The 22,452-nt window shown below is 36.7% G+C and overlaps 1 protein-coding gene across 1 annotated transcript; it reads left to right on the top strand.

Annotated features, from left to right (window-relative positions):
- Positions 1–9,949: 9,949 nt before the first annotated feature.
- On the top strand, positions 9,950–21,927 carry LOC139853976 (3-oxoacyl-[acyl-carrier-protein] synthase I, chloroplastic-like). The gene is made up of 8 exons (XM_071843312.1): positions 9,950–9,988; positions 10,171–10,472; positions 20,048–20,486; positions 20,594–20,767; positions 21,306–21,419; positions 21,495–21,596; positions 21,681–21,747; positions 21,830–21,927. The coding sequence occupies exons 1-8, from the start codon at positions 9,950–9,952 to the stop codon at positions 21,895–21,897; spliced, it is 1,305 nt and encodes a 434-aa protein (XP_071699413.1). The 3' UTR covers positions 21,898–21,927.
- The last annotated feature ends 525 nt before the right edge of the window (positions 21,928–22,452 follow it).

Genomic DNA, 22,452 nt, shown 5'->3' with positions numbered 1-22,452 from the left:
AAACACAAATATTTGCCTTTACAATGGTAACCATGGCAACAACAACACCATCTTCAAACTGTTGTGAAAAGCGACACCGAATTATAGCAAACCTCTAGTAATAAATGAAATAGCGACAATAAAGAGACACCGAGATTTAACGTGGAAAACCCCAATAGGGTAAAAACCACGGGCAAGGAAAGAAAACGTTTCACTAATAAGAATAATAGGAATTACACTTCTCTCTAATTACAAGGATAAGTACTAATGTTTATATCTCTTGTAATTAGGAGACTAAACTCACAAACTCTCTATTAACTCTTTTAGTATACAATATGGATAAGTATTTTAGGATGAGAAAAGAATGTGTTTTTTGGATGATTAAATGAGCATAAGTTGAGCTCTATTTATACTACTCAAATGAAGGTTGGTGAGGTTGTGAATGCATGATCCAAAAGTCTAATTTGTATTCCTCAAATTGTAGGCACCAAACACGTAGCAGATTGATTCAAACTTGGTTGGTGTAGTTGCCAAAAAAAAAAAAGTCTTCACAAGTTAGGCACCTACCATCCACCACTTGTTCACTTGAATATTTCAACAATCTCCCACTTGAAGATTCGATTGAAGCTCAATCAATCTTCACACGATAATCCTTCCTTGCCAATGATGTTGCTTACGTTTCCGCTAGGCCGCATGAGGAACGGCACCAAATAAACTTGTCACGGTTGATTGACTTTGTTAGAAAATCGGCCACATTGTCGTCTATATGAATTTTCTGCACATCCACGGTTCCTTCTTCCACTTTCTCACGAACGAAGTGATACTGAACTCGTATATGCTTTGTCTTTGAATGAAATGCTGGATTCCTTGCAAGATGCAAGACACTCTGGTTGTCACAAAATAGAGTGATATTCTCTTGTATGTGCCCGAGTTCCTCCAACAACATCTTCAACCATACTGCCTCTTTAGTAGCGTGAGTAGCTGCTACATATTCTGCTTCTGTTGTTGATGTCGCCACAACTGACTGCAGTTTTAAAATCCAGCTTACGGTTCCACCACAAAGTGTAAAAACATATGCAGTAGTAGATTTACTTTTATCTATATCACCTGCATAATCTGAATCAACATACCCTTTGACAATAAATTTTGGTTCCCCATAACATAATTCAACATCCAAAGTACCCTTAATGTATTTTAGGATCCTCTTTACCGCATTCCAATGCTCTTTACCAGGATTCGCCATGTACCGACTAACTACTCCCACTGCATGTGCAATGTCTGGTCTTGTGCATATCATTGCGAACATTAAACTTCCCACTGCTGATGCATACGGTACGCGAGACATCTCCTTCCTCTCGTATTCACTGATAGGACACATAACGGAGGATAACTTGAGATTAGTAGGAAGTGGGGTTGAGATTGGCTTACTATCTTGCATATTGAAACGCTCCAAGATTTTCCTCAAATAATTCTTTTGAGAAAGCCAAATCTTCCTATTATCTCTGTCTCGGTGAATTTGCATCCCTAGAATCTTGTTTGCGGCACCCACGTCTTTCATTTCAAACTCCCTAGCCAATTGAGCCTTCAGCTTATTAATACGATCTTTGTTGGGGCCTGCAACCAACATGTCGTCTACATATAACAACAAAATGACAAAATCATTGTCCCCAAACCTCTTCAAATATGCACAAGGGTCTGCATAAAGTCTGTTATATTCAAGGCTCATTATGAAAGAATCAAATCTCTTGTACCAACATCTCGGCGCCTGTTTGAGACCATACAGAGATTTCTTTAACCTGCAAACCAAGTTCTTTTTTCCTTGTAGTTCAAAACCTTCTGGTTGAAGCATATAAATTTCTTCTTCAAGATTTCCATGAAGAAATACAGTTTTCACATCTAGCTGCTCTAGATGCAAATCAAATGTAGCACACATCGCTAGAACTACTCAAATTGTTGTAAGTCGAACCACAAGAGAAAATATTTCATTAAAGTCTGTACCTTCTTTCTGAGCATACCCTTTAACCACCAGTCTTGCACGATACCTCTCTACTTGATCATCGCCATTTCGCTTGATCTTATACACCCATTTATTTCCAATAGGTTTTCTACCTTTCGGCAATGGCACAAGTTCCCATGTTTTATTTTTATGAAGAGCTTCAATTTCTTTCTGTATAGCTGTCATTCACTGAGATGCATCTGAATGATTCAGTGCCTCGCGAAGAGTTGTTGGCTATCCTTCCTCTGTTAGAAGACAATATGCAACATTTCTTTCCATAATATAATCTGAGTGCCACCCTGGACGTTTCCTTTCCCGATTAGAAATACGAGTCGCTGGAGCTTCATCAGCTACTACTTGATTTTCATCGTGCTCTGGTACTGCTTCAGAAGAATCTTTATAAAATTCATTTACAACCTGTATCGGTGCAGTTTCTTTTGAAGTGCTAACATCTTTAAGATCTTTGTCTTCCGTAAAGACAACATCTCTGCTGATGGCTACTTTCTGGGCAGTGGGGTCCACAAACGATACCCCTTAACTCCATCAGCATACCCCAAGAACAAACACTTTCTGGACTTTGGATCCAACTTTGTCGTTTCTTGAGAATTGTACATTGCGTACACAGGACTTCCAAATACATGAAGGTCAGAATAATCAACTAGTTTTCCAGTCCACATCTCCATTGGCGATTTCAACTCAATTGCAGTTGATGGTGACCGATTTATCACGTAACATGCAGTACTTACTGCTTCTGCCCAGAATGATTTTCCCAAGCTTGCAGTTGCCAACATCACCCTTGTTCTATCTAACAATGTTCTGTTCATCCGCTCTGCCACTCCATTTTGTTGAGGAGTGTATGCCGTCGTGAACTGCCTTTTGATACCTTCTTATTTGCAGAACTTATCAAATTCATCACCAGTGTATTCTCATCCATTATCCGTCCTTAAACACTTGATCTTTTTACCAGATTCAAGTTCAACCCGCGCTTTGTAAACTTTGAAAACTTCAAACACATCTGCCTTCCTCTTGATTGGGTACACCCAATATCTCCTAGTGTAATCATCAATAAATGATACAAAATACTTTGCTCCTCCTAGGGATTGAACTGGTGCTTGCCACACATCAGAGTGAACCAATTCTAGAACCAATTTACTTCTAGAATTTGATGTGTTAAACTTCAGGCGATGCTGCTTGCTGATTACACAATGCTCACATAAAGGTATCGATACCTTTGTAAGATCAGGAATAAGATTTCTTTCAACAAGAATCTTCATACCTTGTTCAGACATGTGTCCAAGCTTTTGATGCCATGTTATAGAAGCTTTATCACTTAAACTATTCGAAGCAACAGATGCTTCAACTTCGCGTACCGTCTCACCTTTCAGAATGTATAAATTAGCACCCACCTTTTCTCCTTTCATAAGTACAACTGCGCCTTTCATGATTTTCATGGTCTTGTCTTGTATCTCCATCTTACAACCAAGATCATCCAATTGTCCTAAAGACAATAAGTTCTTCTTCAAACCCTCCACGTGTCGTACTCCTTGAAATAGTACGAACTGTACCATCGTGCATTTTTAGAATGATATCTCCAATACCAATGATCTTTAGTTCATGATCATTGCAACTGTATACAGATCCTCCTGAGATAAGTTCATATTGTTTGAACCATTCTCTTCTAGGGGTCATGTGAAAAGTAGCTCCCGAGTCAAATAACCAGACATGAACAAATGTCTTTCTGCCTTCATTTGCTACCACTGCTTCACTAATCAAAACAGTTCCATCATCTGAAGTGCTTGCAATATTTCCTTGAGGATTTGAGTTATTTAAACTCCGACAATCCTTCTTCAGGTGACCTTTCTTGCCAAAATTGTAGCATGTGTAAGTCTTCTTTTTTCTAGACTTCAATTTACCATGATTGTGACTCCCACTTAGGCCACGTTCCGTTGATCTACCTCCTGACACTACCAAGGCCTCAACTTGTCGTGAACCGGCCTGTTTGTCCTCCTTATTATTGCGCATATTTTCTTCTTCTAGAATAGCAGCCGCAACTTCATCATAGACTAGATACTCCGAGAGGACATTATTGGTTAAGTTAATAATGAGTTGATCATACGAGTCAGGTAGACTCTGAAGTAAAAGTTTAGCACGTTCTTTTGGCTCTATATTGCAATTTAATGAAGCGAGTTGAGAAAATAGAGTATTCAAAGAATTAATGTGCTCATTAACTGAAGTAGATTCATTCATACGTAGCGCATAAAGTTTCCTCTTAAGGAATATCTTGTTGTGGAGTGATTTGGTCTCGTAGAATTTTACGAGGTGATCCCAAATCTCTTTCGCTGTCTTCTTTTCTTCTATGCTAGACAAAACGCCATCTGCTAGTGCCAGATGAAGATTTGCGATAGCCTGGCCGTCCATCTCTTCCCAATTTTCATTAGTGACTTCGGCGGAACGTCCACTGATGGCCGTCAAACACTTATCCTTTCTCAGGATAGCTTTCATCTTTAGTTTCCATAACGAGAAGTTACTCCCGTTGAACTTTTCAATTTCAAATTTTGTAGACATTGCTATAATTACAATCTTCTTTTCGACAATACTATTTTTACGAGAAATAGTACCCGAGAATTTTTATCGAGTGAAAATAATCTTACTTATTTTCTGATGTGGACGATCCACTCCCGTGGCAACCACAGAGCATACGATAAGTAGATTAATAACACTAGATATTAGACCTTAGCTCTTGATACCACTTGTTGTGAAAAGCGACACCGAATTATAGCAAACCGCTAGTAATAAATGAAATAGCGACAATAAAGAGACACCGAGATTTAACGTGAAAAACCCAATAGGGTAAAAACCACGGGCAAGGAAAGAAAACATTTCACTAATAAGAATAATAGGAATTACACTTCTCTCTAATTACAAGGATAAGTACTAATGTTTATATCTCTTGTAATTAGGAGACTAAACTCACAAACTCTCTATTAACTCTTTTAATATACAATATGGATAAGTATTTTAGGATGAGAAAAGAATGTGTTTTTGGATGATTAAATGAGCATAAGTTGAGCTCTATTTATACTACTCAAATGAAGGTTGGTGAGGTTGTGAATGCATGATCCAAAAGTCTAATTTGTATTCCTCAAATTGTAGGCACCAAACACGTAGCAGATTGATTCAAACTTGGTTGGTGTAGTTGCCAAAAAAAAAGTCTTCACAAGTTAGGCACCTACCATCCACCACTTGTTCACTTGAATATTTCAACACAAACCTCCTCCATTTCTCCAGTTCCCGCACAATATCACGCGTAACGCCTCTTAAAATCACCCTATTTTTATGCTCCAAGAGACGCTTAACTTTGGCCGCTGATGGGACCACCACCACCGTAGGACCAGTACGGTGTATGGCAGTAGCATCAGAGGCAGAGTCTAAACCAAAAACAAGTTCTTATCAAATAATGACATTGACAACCTGGCTGTTGAAGCAAGAACAATCTGCTGTCATTGATGCTGAACTTACCATTGTGTTGTCCAGCATTGCAATGGCTTATGGCTTGTAAGCAGATTGCATCGTTGGTGCAACGAGCCGGAATCTCGAACCTTACTGGTGGACAAGGAGCTGTAAATATTCAGGGTGAGGATCAAAAGAAACTTAAAGGACCCTTGTCCTAGTGGCAAGCCTTATTCGGCTAGGTATATTGGTAGTTTGGTTGGTGATTCTCATATAACGCTTTTGTTTTGTATGGAGGTATTTATGGGGTACCCACGAGACATGAAGAGCAAAAATGGAAATGTTAGGCTTTTGTATGAGTGCGTACCGATGACTTATTTAGTTGAACAAGCCGGTGGAAAGGGGTCTGATGGACATCAACACGTACTTGACATCCATCCAACCGAGGTTCGTAAGGATTAAATTTTTTTGAATGATTTTACTACCTCTTGCTTAGACTAGTGGCGAATCTAGGTTCGTAATTTTATGGGGTCCTAAATTTTTCTTTTTTTTCCGGTAACTTGCTTAAACAAAAAATTCAACGTGTCGAGTTGGGTCGGGTCGGATCAGATCAGGTCATTACAAACACCATCAAACAATAAATATTTTATTAATATACTCCCTCTTTCCCATATTTTGGTATTTATTGTTGAGTATTTTTTCGGGATGCCCCAAACTAATCAAATCTTTATCTATTGTTTTGTCCTACATGCATACGGTAATGAATATAAAAGAACTTTACATTTTTATTCTTATCTATTTAAGAAAGTGAACAATTAATTTGAAACATCCTAAAAAGGAATACTGAACAATAAATTAGAAACGCGGAGAGTATTTCCAGTGACTCATACTATAAAAATCATAACTGAGCTAGTTGTAAATATTTTTTAGTAGCTCATATTTTAAAACTACAAACTTGAAAATGTGTGATGTCCCTACAATTATATTTAGTGGTGTCCTGTAAAAGTTTTAATAAGCGTTTGTAAAAAAAAATTCCGTAACTAGTGGTGTCACGGGACCCCGTTTACATACAACTACATTCGCCACTGGCTTAGACTGTTGTTTTTTGCAGATTCATCAACGAGTTCCTGTATACATTGGAAGCATTGAGGAAGTGGAAAAATTGGAAAAGTATTTGGCTTAATTATGAAAATACGAAGATAGCAATATTCTATTGGTGTTTTTCCTTTTGAATTTTACTAGAAAAACTATAATCAAAGTGAAAAGAAAGTGAAAAGGAAACTGTTAGAAATAAGGTTTGGAATGATATTATGGATTGGCCTCCTGAATCGTCTAATAATTTGTCAAAGAAGTATTTTGACCCTATTAAACCTTAGGTTAATATGAAATCTTTACTTAAATAAGACAAATAAGACAAGAAGAATAATTTATTTTTCAGGAAAGAAGATCATAAATCCGAATATGTGATCGAGTAAATTGTTTAATGTTTCTGCGTGTTTTTCTAGAAAGCAACAATTTCCAAATAAAGCGAAAATATCGGTTATTGGCATTTTAACATAAAACGTTGCAACCCTTCATAATTGGCTTATGAGAATAGATCGAATATTGATCGGGTGATGTCATATTCGTATCTATATTCATTTAATTTTTGTTCATCTATATACATTTAATTTCAGTTCATCTATCCATATATCCACAGAATTAAACGGGTTAATGAATATTCATTGAATTATTAAAATGTTATAATATTCCCTAATATGCGATTAAAACAAAAACGCGGTATAGTAAAAATAATTATAACATGATATAATTAAAATTTATCCACAAGAATGTATAATCTTTGTCGAATATAAAACACAATTTGTTAAATTTACTATTAAAGATATATCATGAAAGATTAAATATGAAATTTGTATGTGTATTTAGTTAGATATACGTGTTTTAGTGTAATATCTCATAGTTATTTCATTATAGGTTGAAAGCAAAATGCAAATTTAACGGTAAATGCATTTGTAGTAAATATGCAAAGATATATCTATATTTACGTATTTATATATGTATTTCGGGTATTAATGGATATATCTATGGAGTTGTATTCCCTTGAAACCAAACATTTGCTTGAAATTCAATGGACCAATCAGAGCGCGACATGTGGCGCGACAATCACATGTGATTGGAAAAAAAATTAAAAATTTTTTAAATTTTTTTTTTTAAATTTAAAAAAAAAAAATTCGAAATTTTTTTTTATGAATTTTTTTTTTTTTTTAAATTTAGCATGTCAAATCTAATCACATGTGATTGTAAAACCCAATCACATGTGATTGTGGAACTCAATCACATGTGATTCTGCATATCAAATCCAATCACATGTGATTAAAAAAATTACAATTTTTTAAAAAAAATTTCAACCGGAAACATATTTTAATTCGGTGATTTGATCAAGTTTGTTAGCGTTTCGTGATCATATCTTCAAAATTTTAGACTTTAATTCGGTGATTTAATCAAGTTTTGATCCAAAACTTGGTGTTTGAAGGTTTTAGCACAAATTTAGTGAAATTCGTTATTATTCGTCATTTTACTGAATTTTATTTTTCAATCACATGTGATTGGATTTGACATGCAACAATCACATGTGATTGGGTTTTACAATCACATGTGATTGGCATGCCCAATCACATGTAATTTACTGCATGTTAAATTTAATCACATGTGATTGAAAAAAAATTTAAAAAAAAAAATTTCAAAAAAATTAAAAAAAAAATTCGAAATTTTTTTTTTCGAAATTTATTTTTTTTTTAATTTTTTTTTCAATCACATGTGATTATCGCGCCACGTGTCACAATCTGATTGGTCCCTTGAATCTCAACTTAAAGTTTGGTCTCATTTGAATATTCCTCTATATCTATGGATGAAACTTTTCGTCCATATTCATATCCATTTATGTTCGTCCATATACGTATCCATATTTATTTAGCTTCATCCATATCCATCACGAATTATGTGGATCATGTGGATATTCAATGGATCAGGTGACCATTATCATTCCTACTCCACATTCTCTAAAACCGTTACTCCGTATTAAGCAAAACTAGATGATACAAGTAAATCACAATTAACTAAATGGTAGTTAGATAACACCATAATCAACAACAGAAACAAGTTTTGCTAAAGAGGTTTAAAGCAATCTTTGGTTTATAATCTCACCTAAATTTGGTTTGTATTTTTTTGAAATGTATGTAGATTGGTACTTGCTTAGTGTTTGCAATCCGAATTACAAAAGGTATATGGAATGATTAGACATAGACACTTTGTTTCCGACATTTGTGAGGATAGAAAATAGAAAATATCAGAAATGATTAAGGAAAAAAGGAAAAAAATTTGATCTTCTTAATAAAGAAAAATGTAGAAATAATAATCCCACCAAGGGTGAGTAATGAAGACGTTGACACGTTGAGAAAAAATGTGAAAACGAATTATCATTGTAACGTAAAGGTATTTAAAATTATGATGTGTTGAGAACTATTTAGCTAGCTCTACAAATTAAGTACAAAACATAATTAGAAATAAACTGATGTTATTTTTGCTATGCAATAAAACAGCTTTAATTATGTGGTTGGTTGAAACCCTAACTAGGCCAACCTTTACTACTTGCTGTCTTATATCTATTGTTGTACCCTAAAATATTTGTCGGTTGAAACCCTACTTGCTGTTCTTTGAAAATATGAGCGTGAGTTTAACCCCCATTCGTGTCAAGAATTCACACCTCTGCAAGATTAGTCACATTTCTTTCACAATTACAAAATTCAATGGTAAGCAAAGAAATGTATATTTGAATTTTTATTTGTAATGAATCTTTCAATTTTAATGTCTCTATTATTTAATGGTGGATTGACTCCGGATTTCGACAATCATCGGTTTTAGGAGCATTTCACAAACTTTTTTTTTTTTTGAACAATAGTTCGGGATCATTCAGGGGACTAAACCACCCACCCGTTTATCTTCCGCGGTGCAGAAGGCACCCTAGGTACAATTCAATGGTTAAGGGGCAACCTTGTATGCAATGCTACACTCTACAGGAGTCGAACTACTAACATCTTGCTAAAAGAGACAGACCACTACCACATGAGCTACAACACAAGTTTAGAAACTTTTCTTTAACAAAGTATTGTTTCACATATACTCTAACCATCAAGTAAACGGTCAGTTTAATCAACTCCATAGTTTATTTTTTAGTTCTTGTTCCGAATGAGATTAGATGAAGTCATAAAAAGTACACCGTTGGTTATCCAAATTATCAGTTAATAATTGCTCATGCCCTTGTGCTTCTTTAAATTTTCTAAATAACCAAAGTCCAAATTAACGCCTTGAAATTATGGTGTTTAAATTAAATGCATCTGTACACTACACATTTACTGAATAACAATTGTTATTCAAGACTTTCAAGACTTCATACCTCTTGGCTTCTAGAACTGTAAACACCTTAATTTGTTAACCATGCAACATTTGACAACTCCGTAGACAACAATGAAAACTCAAGCCTTTTCCCAGTTCACACCACTTTTGGTATACACAGAGCGTAAAAAGTCTTTATTCGTAAATATCAAATCACGACAACGTAAAAACACCAAACACTGCCGTGTTTTAGCATTCAATGCCCCCCTTAAGTCTTTATTCGTAAATATCAAATCACGACAACGTAAAAACACCAAAAACTGCCGTGTTTTAGCATTCAATGCCCCCCTTAGTGCCCCATCACGAGAAAAGATCCCAAAAAACGGGTCGTTATTACAGGTATGGGTGTTATCTCGCTACCTGGAAACAACGTTGATACATTCTACGAAAGACTCTTAAATGGGGAAAACAGAGTCGGGTTAATAGATAAATTTGATGCTTCAGAGCTCGCAACCAGGTTTGGTGGTCAGATTCGTGACTTCGACACAAATGGTTATATTGATCAAAACGACGATGAGAGACTTGATCCTTTTCTGAGTTATCCCATTGTTTCAGCCAATAAAGCTCTTGAACTTGCTTCTCTTGATGTTCAACAACGTTCCAAGGTTCGAATTTCAGTTTCTTATATGGGAAGTGATATTTCCAAACTTTAAATTGATAGATCCACACACATTTGTTGCTTTTTTTTTTCTTCCAATAATGCCCTTCAAAAAATTGTATCAAGAAATTTGTGTAACATATCATTATGGGTAGTTTAGTAAATCTAGTTGGATCTATCAAATACATGTTTGGAAATATCAATTCCCTTCTTATATGTATTCAACCTAAAATTCAATCTACAACTACAAATTGTCAATCTGCAACTCCAAATTTCTAATCTGCAACTTTGCTTGTTCATCTATAGTCTATAGATAAAGGATTATATCGGGAGGGCACTTCGGTTTACCGTTTTGTTTTTCTAGGTCACCCATATCTGAAAATAATTTTGTAGGCCACACAAGTTTAACTTTTCGTGCTTATAGGTTACTCGTATTTAAAAGTGATTTTGTAAGTCCTCGAGTGTTATATCTTGAGGCTACTCACCGGATTGTTCCTTGAATCGTGTAATCACTTTCCTAATCAAGTATTTCGACTGTAACATCCCGCATTTTTCCGTTAAATTATTTTAACGCCCGTCTTTTTTCTTTTTAAATAATACCCTTCATATCTAGATTCGTATCCTTTGTTAAGTAACATTTTAAATATTCTCGTTATCGGATTTTTAATATCTCCCGTACTTCCGTGTAATTTAAAATAATTCGTTTGGTCAATTCACGCACCCGCAACCGAACGCGAGGGACTAGTTTCGCCATTGGAGCAAAGATGTGACTAGCTTGACTAGTCAACACCCACCTCCCCATTTTCCTTTTCATTTTCATTTCCATTTTCTTTCTATACTTTCCAATTTTCTCTCAAACACCACTACAAAGAATCATCATCTAAATTCGGATTTGGAAGCTTCAACCAAAACAAAATACATATTTGGAATCCTCTCTTCATCCTCTTCAATTTGATACCAACTTCATCTCATTTGGGTAACTTTCTAAAATCACTAATTTTATGTGTTCTTGAGATTTTTGAGTTATAAAGTTGTTAATTAGTGTCTATGGCTCATTGTGATGTCGTGTATGTAATTAGTATGCTCGATTCGTTGTTTTTGGTGTAACTAGTTCAATATGAAAATTACTTGCTAAATCCTTGATTTTGGATGATCAAATGTTGTTAGATTGTTAAAGTGCATGTTTTAAAAGTGTTACTAGTATCATTAGCTTCGTTTTGATGTATAGGTTGATTAAGGAAACTCCAAGAACATGATTAGTGATTTTGTGAACTTGGATTAGGGTTTGATAAGCTTTAGATGAACTTTTGATGCACCAAATGCTATGAAATATTGTAGATAAGAATTTTGTTGCAATGTGTGTATGATTACCTTCGAAACGGCATATCATACATGTAAATTGGTTGCCCGAATCATAAAATGCGTTTTAGAACTTGAAACTTTGATTATGAACGTTTAATGCGGTTTTTGGTTGTTGTTAGTGATGAATTGCTTGATGAAATGTGCTTAGTTGTTTTCCTTGTCAAATTACCTTTCTAATGATATAGGTTATGCGTTTTAAGTGTTTTCGGTGCATGAAATGTGTTATATTGTATTTTGGTTCGTGACTTGGACCATTTTTCTGCAAACTGCATGATTCCCAGGTATTGCGCGCCGCGCATTTACCCGCGCGCCGCGCAGAATCAGAGATCCCAGATGTTTGCCTTCTTGGTTGAGTTCTGACCAGAAATTGCACTTGGGTGCGCGCCGCGCAACCCAGTGCGCGCCGCGCAAAAGCCCCAGGCCACTCTCTTTTGTTTTTAAATGTCACAAAAATGTTTCCGCTTAACTAAAACTCCGTTTAACATGAAACTTGACTATTAGGCTCTTATATGACTTCTCGTCTTGGGAAAATTGTCGGATACCCGACCCGACCCCGTTGACTTTGACTTTGACCAAGTTTGACTTTTAGTCAAACTTAACCAAACGATTATACAATCGTTCTAACATACTTAACTACTTGTATCGTGCATGAAACTTGACAAATTGATTCACATGCTATATTAATCGAGTCGTAACGAGCCATAGGACTAATTGAACATCTTTGACCGTTTGTGTTTACCGTTATTGATACAACCTATATGTTTAGGTCAAGACTAGCTTTGTCTTTGTACGCGTTTACTTGTCGAAGTACTTTATTAACTCTTGCACTCAAGGTGAGATCATAGTCCCACTTTTTACTCTTTCGAACTTACTTTTGGGATGAGAAAACATAAACGATTCTTTTGAACTAAGCGAACACAAGAACGGGAAAACAAACATTCTACATACGAGTTTAGAACAGAAATCCTCAATCCGATTATCATTAGTTACATCAGATGATGTAAGCGAGAACTTATGTTATATGGCCATATGGGTTTGACAACCCTCATCTTTGACGGTTCGCTACCGTCTACGGATGAAATATATTTTCGGGAACAGTGTAGTTCTAGCACTAATTTATGGGGTATTCAACGGACGGAATGTTAAGCTTTGATAATTGGGTGCTCGTGAATATTAACTTTTAGAATGTATTACTATTATTTCAACTTTGCAAACCTTGTGGTTCGGCTTACTTTACTTTTACTCACTACTTACTTAAACCTATGATTTCACCAACGTTTTCGTTGACAGATTTCTATGTTTTTCTCAGGTCTTGCACGATATGTGAAACATGCTTCCGCTTACTATTTGATACTTGCATCCGATGTCGAGTATACATGCATTTCTTGGAGCGTCTTTTGACTTTACTTTAAACCGTGTCGCCTAGATTTCAATCGTACTTATAACGTTGTAACTTAACTTTTGGTTGAACAATTCTTGTAAACTTTGAAACAATCTTTATATTGAAATGAAGGCGACATATTTTGGTCAAACGTTATCTTAAAGACTTATAATCAGGTAATGGGACCCACGTAGCCGACGCCGTCACTTGACGATTTGTCGGGGTCGCTACAAGTGGTATCAGAGCCTTGGTTGTAGGGATTTAGAGTTCATTTGTGTCCACCCCGAGTCATAGGGTACATAGGTGAATCTAGACTACAACCGGCATATAGACTGAAGTAGGAATTATTTGACTAATTGTGCATTTATACTCGAACTCTTCTATCATATCTAACTCGTATTCGATCTTGATCTTACGTTGATAAATTTTGTTGATGCGCCACCTTGACTTTATGAAGTAATGTTAAATGCACATGAGAATCAGGGTAATATAATTTCCGGGATTATATTACGGTGATTCACATGGACGTTCCGACATTATGACATAGAGAATTTAAGACGAGTCAAGGAAAATTTTCTCTCTATCCTTATTCCATGCCACGGTTAGTATTGTTGAAAATACTAACCAACGATATTCTTGTCTCATGAAGGAACAATGGCTCACCAAGGTCAACACAACACTCCTCTCGAAACTCTAGAACAAGCTCTTCAACGAATGATAACCACCGCCGTGGGTACGGCCGTGGCCAATCACTTTTCTAACAACAACAATCATGGAGCCGGTAATTCAATCGAAGGTTGCTCCTACAAGAACTTCATGAAGTACAATCCTCCCACTTTCGATGGAACCGGGGGACCGGTTACTCTCACCCGATGGTTTGAACAAACAGAATCCGTTTTTAGCATAAGCGGTTGTCAGGACCAAGATAAGGTCAAGTTTTCCACCCTCACTCTTACCGGTATCGCTCTCTCATGGTGGAACACGTATGTACAATCAGTGGGTATCGATGAAGCCCTTACACTCTCTTGGACCGAATTAAGAGAAAGAATGATCACCGAATACTTCCCGCGCGATGAGACTCGAAGGCTCGAGCAAGGGCTAAGGAATTTAAGAACGGTCGGGAATGACCTCGGAGCTTATAATCAACGGTTTACCGAACTAGTCTCAATGTGTCCAAATCTCATGACTCCCGAATCCCTAAGAGTCGAACTTTACATGGATGGCCTCCCTAAGAGCATTCAACACGGGGTAATGGCATCCCAACCCACTAACCTACAAGAGGCTTTAACAAAGGCCCACCAAACTTTAGAAACGGTGAATGAAATGGAAGCAACGGTACGAATGGTCGAGAACCACCCGGGTAACAACAAAAGAAAATGGGAAGCCTCGCAACCAAGCAACCACAACAATAACAACATTTCCAAGAAGCCTTTCACCCCCGGCGGCAAGAAGGGGTATGCCGGAACCCTACCTCACTGTAACAAGTGTCGCAAACATCATTTTGGTGAATGTGGCAAACCATTTTGCGTCAAGTGTCAAAGAAGTGGCCATGTGGCCCATGTCTGTAAGGGTACCGTTACCGTCGCTCGAAGGGTGCCCAACGCACACAGGACGGGTGCATGCTTTGAGTGTGGCCAACTGGGTCATTTTAGGAATGTGTGCCCAAAGAAGAAATCAACCCCAACGCACGCCATTGAACTTTCAACATCGACACCTAGGATGCCCGAGACGACGATGGGCTAGTCACGGGTACGTTTCTTCACAACAAACCGTATACTTCATACTTGTTCGATTCGATTACCGCTAGACGTTTTACAACCAAGACTTTGACTTGTACTCATTACCTTCCATCTTTTCCCCTAGATACTATTTAGGCGATTTAAGCGACCAACGGAAAAATATTGTGTGCCTATAAATATTATCGGAGGATATACGTTAAGAAATTGAACTCGACACCAATAGAACTAAGGAACTCAAAACCTATTCATTAAGGAGAAATTGTTGCCCTACATTTATGTATAGATTATTGTGAACTAAGAAATTTTCGGTTGGAAACCGATACCCTCTCCCTCGCATCCATGACCTCATGATTATTTGCACGAATCCCGTATGTTCCAAATCGACCTCCGTTCCGGTTATCATCAATTGGGGGTTAAGTGAGACGATGTCTCCTAAGCCACTTTCCGAACTCGCAACGTTAGTTGTAAATCTCTCTTAGTACCGTTTGATTTATTTAGGGCTCGCCCGTATCCATAAACCTCTTGAACCGCGTATGCAAATTCATATTGACTAATCTGTTATCGTATTTATAGATGACATCTTAACTTATTCAAGTAAAGAAGGAAAACGAACAACATCACCATCTTAAGCTCGAACTTTTGAGAAAAGAGCAACTCTATACCAAAGTCTCTGAGTGAGAATTTCTGTTGAACGAAGTCCAATTTTCTAGACCATGATGTTTATGGTCAGGTCGTTACAATCAATCTCGAAATCAAGCCACATGTAATCAGGAAACTCTCCCAACTCAGACTTGTATTCATAAAAATCTTAGATCTCACCGGTTGTTACCGAAGATTCATTTCTGACTTTTCTTGTGTTACACAACTTTAAACCTCTTCATGTCTGAGCCTTGAACGTGATTCTTCACACCAACCTTCCTAGCTAAATTCGTATAGCACTAGATGGAACTCAAACATGGAAATATTTCTACTTGAACGCCGAAAGGCATACTCTCTCGACTCAAAATCAACGTAACTAAAATTCGTTATTTTGCGCGAAGGATTCGAATACTAAATTGTGGATCCGATCAACTTTCTCGTCATCACGTACCACACTACATACCTATGTTATTTCACCGTTACCGTCTGATATTACTGGAATTTAAGATAACACACAATCCAACGATACTTCACTCTTCTTTGACTTAACGCCCTTGCGTTGCTGATAATCGTCCAACCATTATTCAACCCCGAACTATACAATTACGTGTACTATCTCGTTTCTCTTTCAGACTTCATTTTTTTTTTGACAACTAGAGGCACGTTATGGCGACCTCGAGATGTAAAGTCACCATATTCTAAGTCCTCGTTTCACTCCTATCTTTATCGCTCGCACTTCCGTTTAAGGGAACTCCTTGTAACATTTCTCCATGGATAGAGAAATTCCTCATATTACCTTAGTATTCGCCACGAGGGTGAATAGTCCTAACGAACATATTTTTTTTTTTTTCGAACCCTAACTGACTTGTTCAAACATATCTTAAGAGATCCTATTCTAACACGGTGTACCATTGCCAATTACCTCGGATCAAAATACTCGTATCGCTTCTAGTTTTGCAAGAAACCTTGGAAACCCACTTAGACATGTGTACCGCGTATCTTCCACAACCCGACGAACCGAACAAACGAACGATTTACGTCTTGGAAAGACATGTCACAAACTCGTATTGTCACCTTCAGTAGATCACTCTTACAACAGTAGTTACCACTCGTGTGTTCACGCGCACTTTCCGAAACCCTATATGACCGCTAATGTCATACCCCTGTTCATTTAACCAAAGCATCAACCACCGAAATCTGAACTCCATCAAGAAACAACAATTGAAATCATTCAAATCCGAGGAGGGCTCGAGACGATCCGTAGTCGCCAAAAGAGTTATACCAAACTTAGATGAAAACCTCACAAATCCCAGTGTGTAACCGCGTAATATTGAGAAACCGCACCTTGGAAAGGTGTAATCCATTTTGGGAAATCGAGAAAGGCTATAGCCGCAATATTGAACCTTTTGAAACCTTGGGGCGCATTGGAACCGCTTCCTACCGTTTAGAACTTCCGACTCAATTAAGTTTCCGTTTACCTTACATTTTGTGTAACAAACATAGAAACGTGTCCTGCGGAACAGGAACGTGCAATTCTTCTAAATGCACCAACTATTGAAGACAAACTTCTCTTCATAGGAAAACCAGTTGAAACCGGGGATCGTAAAAATCCAAATTCATGAGAACACTCAAGGACGTACCTTCACTTATTCATAGCATTGACATCTCCGGTCTCGAGTGAGAGGTATCGATTATTATTTCCAACTAAATTTCGGGACGAAATTTCTTTTGAGGTGTGGATAATGTAACATCCCGCATTTTTCCGTTAAATTATTTTAACGCCCGTCTTTTTTCTTTTTAAATAATACCCTTCATATCTAGATTCGTATCCTTTGTTAAGTAACATTTTAAATATTCTCGTTATCGGATTTTTAATATCTCCCGTACTTCCGTGTAATTTAAAATAATTCGTTTGGTCAATTCACGCACCCGCAACCGAACGCGAGGGACTAGTTTCGCCATTGGAGCAAAGATGTGACTAGCTTGACTAGTCAACACCCACCTCCCCATTTTCCTTTTCATTTTCATTTCCATTTTCTTTCTATACTTTCCAATTTTCTCTCAAACACCACTACAAAGAATCATCATCTAAATTCGGATTTGGAAGCTTCAACCAAAACAAAATACATATTTGGAATCCTCTCTTCATCCTCTTCAATTTGATACCAACTTCATCTCATTTGGGTAACTTTCTAAAATCACTAATTTTATGTGTTCTTGAGATTTTTGAGTTATAAAGTTGTTAATTAGTGTCTATGGCTCATTGTGATGTCGTGTATGTAATTAGTATGCTCGATTCGTTGTTTTTGGTGTAACTAGTTCAATATGAAAATTACTTGCTAAATCCTTGATTTTGGATGATCAAATGTTGTTAGATTGTTAAAGTGCATGTTTTAAAAGTGTTACTAGTATCATTAGCTTCGTTTTGATGTATAGGTTGATTAAGGAAACTCCAAGAACATGATTAGTGATTTTGTGAACTTGGATTAGGGTTTGATAAGCTTTAGATGAACTTTTGATGCACCAAATGCTATGAAATATTGTAGATAAGAATTTTGTTGCAATGTGTGTATGATTACCTTCAAAACGGCATATCATACATGTAAATTGGTTGCCCGAATCATAAAATGCGTTTTAGAACTTGAAACTTTGATTATGAACGTTTAATGCGGTTTTTGGTTGTCGTTAGTGATGAATTGCTTGATGAAATGTGCTTAGTTGTTTTCCTTGTCAAATTACCTTTCTAATGATATAGGTTATGCGTTTTAAGTGTTTTCGGTGCATGAAATGTGTTATATTGTATTTTGGTTCGTGACTTGGACCATTTTTCTGCAAACTGCATGATTCCCAGGTATTGCGCGCCGCGCATTTACCCGCGCGCCGCGCAGAATCAGAGATCCCAGATGTTTGCCTTCTTGGTTGAGTTCTGACCAGAAATTGCACTTGGGTGCGCGCCGCGCAACCCAGTGCGCGCCGCGCAAAAGCCCCAGGCCACTCTCTTTTGTTTTTAAATGTCACAAAAATGTTTCCGCTTAACTAAAACTCCGTTTAACATGAAACTTGACTATTAGGCTCTTATATGACTTCTCGTCTTGGGAAAATTGTCGGATACCCGACCCGACCCCGTTGACTTTGACTTTGACCAAGTTTGACTTTTAGTCAAACTTAACCAAACGATTATACAATCGTTCTAACATACTTAACTACTTGTATCGTGCATGAAACTTGACAAATTGATTCACATGCTATATTAATCGAGTCGTAACGAGCCATAAGACTAATTGAACATCTTTGACCGTTTGTGTTTACCGTTATTGATACAACCTATATGTTTAGGTCAAGACTAGCTTTGTCTTTGCACGCGTTTACTTGTCGAAGTACTTTATTAACTCTTGCACTCAAGGTGAGATCATAGTCCCACTTTTTACTCTTTCGAACTTACTTTTGGGATGAGAAAACATAAACGATTCTTTTGAACTAAGCGAACACAAGAACGGGAAAACAAACATTCTACATACGAGTTTAGAACAGAAATCCTCAATCCGATTATCATTAGTTACATCAGATGGTGTAAGCGAGAACTTATGTTATATGGCCATATGGGTTTGACAACCCTCATCTTTGACGGTTCGCTACCGTCTACGGATGAAATATATTTTCGGGAACAGTGTAGTTCTAGCACTAATTTATGGGGTATTCAACGGACGGAATGTTAAGCTTTGATAATTGGGTGCTCGTGAATATTAACTTTTAGAATGTATTACTATTATTTCAACTTTGCAAACCTTGTGGTTCGGCTTACTTTACTTTTACTCACTACTTACTTAAACCTATGATTTCACCAACGTTTTCGTTGACAGATTTCTATGTTTTTCTCAGGTCTTGCACGATATGTGAAACATGCTTCCGCTTACTATTTGATACTTGCATCCGATGTCGAGTATACATGCATTTCTTGGAGCGTCTTTTGACTTTACTTTAAACCGTGTCGCCTAGATTTCAATCGTACTTATAACGTTGTAACTTAACTTTTGGTTGAACAATTCTTGTAAACTTTGAAACAATTTTTATTTTGAAATGAAGGCGACATATTTTGGTCAAACGTTATCTTAAAGACTTATAATCAGGTAATGGGACCCACGTAGCCGACGCCGTCACTTGACGATTTGTCGGGGTCGCTACATCGACCCTATTAGCCGCGGGTTACACGAAATCTTGATTTGGATTAGACAAGGAATGATTTACAAAATCACGAACAGATAAACTTGGGTGGTATACAAAATCATTTTCAAATATGAATTACCTATAAACAAAAAAAAAATAAACTTTGATGACATCACGATATATAATCCCTTAATACAAAATACCATCTTAAATACACTAACGTAGTTAGGGGTGGCTGGGCCAACCCCTACCCCTATTAGTGCCGCTACTGGTTACAATAACGTATGATGTTTGCAAATCAATAAGGAGCGAAGTGGTATAATTCTTGGATCAGGATTAGGGTTCCTCTCTGTATTTTCAAAGAGTTGGGATTGTTTGGTAGATAGTGGTTATGTGAAAATTCCAGATGTTTTGCATTCTTTTAATGCAAACAAGGCGGGAGCCATACTTGCGGCTAACCTTGGCTTTACGGGACCAAACTACACGATTGCAGCTGCATGTGCGACATCTAACTATTGCTTATGTGCCGCTGCAAATCATATCCGTGAAGGGGAAGCTGATTTGATGATTGCCGGTGGTACCGATGGTTCGTTCAATAACTTTAGTGTGGCCTCTCTTTCAGCTACTAGAGCGTTATCCACAAGAAATTATGATCCTCAATTAGCTTCCAGACCATGGGACAAAGATAGAGATGGGTTTGTCATGGGAGAAGGTGCTGGAGTTTTGGTAACCTTATCACTTGGACTTACTAGTATTCACCAAATATGGAGCATTTCTAATAATATAATTTTTGTGATTCATATTATAATATTTTATTATTTTTATTTTGGTAGGTGATGGAGAGTTTAGAACATGCCATGAAAAGGGATGCTCCAATATTTGCTGAATTCTTAGGAGGTTCATTGAATTGTTATGCTTATCATATAACTAATCCGCGACCGGATGGGTTTGGTGTTTCATCTTGTATGCAGAATTGCCTTGTAAACGCAGGTGTCTCTGTAGAGGAGGTACTTTAAAATTTTTCCTTAATTGAAGATGTGAAATTATTATAAGCATCAATTTTAGCTTCGGTTTGTCTTTGTTGTTGTATGGTTTTGTTTGTTGCTTGACTTGTTTTCTCCACTGGATCGCTTCTAGATACCTTTAGGTGTGTCTTACATTGGTTCAGTTTTCTTGTTGCGATCCGAATTGGAGTGGGTTTGTTTCTTGTTTGGTTCTTTCATTTCTTGATGAAAGTTCCTTGTTATAATATATCGTAGTTGCCCCTAAAAAGTTTAAGAAAGAAATAAGCTAAAGACACACAAAATAAAAACTCATTGTAAATGTTAACCTTCATATATTCTAAACCAAACACAGATGGCGTGATTTCTGTGAGAAGATGTGGAATACAGAAACTTAGTAAGGAAAAGATCACCTACACATTTGTATTGTTACAAACAAATATATATCACTATATATCTCGTGTTTCAAGTTTTAATATATTAAGAAAATATCAAATGAATTCTTCCTTTGATGTTCTTTCTTAAAATAAAATCGTCTTGTTAGGTAAGCTACATTAATGCACATGGAACTTCTACTATGGTGGGGGATGTGGCTGAGGCAAAGGCTATCAACGAAGTATTTAAGTTCAATAAAACAATCAAAGTTAATTCCACCAAGGTAAGCTTCCCCATGTCTGTCAATCTTAATAATATAAACTTCGTTGATATAATAATTTTCTTGTTTATGTTTCAGTCTATAATCGGACATTGTTTAGCAGCAGCCGGAGGTGTTGAAGCTATTGCTACAATTAAAGCAATTCAAACAGGATGGTTGCATCCTACTATTAATCAATTCGTAAGTGATACTCTGAATCCTAATTAGTCATATCTCATTCTTAGATGTAATTATAAATCCCATGTATCTTTGTTATAATTGCAGAATCTTGAATCTGTAGTAGAATTTGACACCGTTGCAAATGAAAAACAACAACATGAAATCGATGTTGGTGAGTTAATCGTTTTTATATCTTCTTCATTTGTTTTCCATACATATATAAGATTACTGAAGTAACCATGTTTTTTATATAGCCATATCAAATTCGTTCGGTTTTGGAGGACACAACTCTGTTATAGCCTTCTCTGCATTCAGACCTTGATATGATGATCAAGAATATTTTCTTTATTACTGGGAAAAATTCATGTTGTGTATGAAATTTGACCAACTGTAGAATGTGCAATGTAAGTAACTTGATGATATATGGTGTTTGTGGATAAAAGTATCACAATTTTGTTTAAACATGTTTTCGGAAATCTTTCAGAAAATCTATCATCAAAAGTCAAAAGGGTTGTAAGGGGGCTAATTTTATTTATTTTAATGACCACACTATAAAATCATAAATCCTAAAAAAACATATGGGTCATATTAAGGATGGTAGCGGGTCCGGTTTATGCCGGGTCTTGGTAATAACGCACTCGAATCCAATTAAGAAACTCTATTTCAAACTTGGACTCATACCCGCCAGTTTCCAATTTACTTATTAGCTATCGGGTTATCGGGTTTTCCGACGGGTAAACGGGGATTCCCATTACTTACTCTCAAGTTAACAAGTTTTCTCGTAAGTATCAAATATCTAATTGTTCGTAGTTCTCATTAACCATTCACCTATCTCTTTTTTTATTTCAATCTCCCTTCTTATTGAATGAAAATCTTA

Source organism: Rutidosis leptorrhynchoides, chromosome 6 (assembly GCF_046630445.1).
Source record: "Rutidosis leptorrhynchoides isolate AG116_Rl617_1_P2 chromosome 6, CSIRO_AGI_Rlap_v1, whole genome shotgun sequence".
NCBI classification, from domain to species: Eukaryota; Viridiplantae; Streptophyta; class Magnoliopsida; order Asterales; family Asteraceae; genus Rutidosis; species Rutidosis leptorrhynchoides.
Note: the sequence above shows the minus strand (reverse complement) of the source record. Positions and strands in the feature narration are given on the sequence as shown.

What these genes read in the sequence shown, in the direction of transcription:
- LOC139853976 (XM_071843312.1), top strand. Translation starts at nt 9,950, where the DNA reads ATGAAAACTCAAGCCTTTTCCCAGTTCACACCACTTTTG. An exon ending in CAGGTGTCTCTGTAGAGGAG is followed by an intron (nt 20,768 to 21,305) that starts GTACTTTAAAAT and finishes TCGTCTTGTTAG; the next exon opens with GTAAGCTACATTAATGCACA. An exon ending in ACAACATGAAATCGATGTTG is followed by an intron (nt 21,748 to 21,829) that starts GTGAGTTAATCG and finishes TTTTTTATATAG; the next exon opens with CCATATCAAATTCGTTCGGT.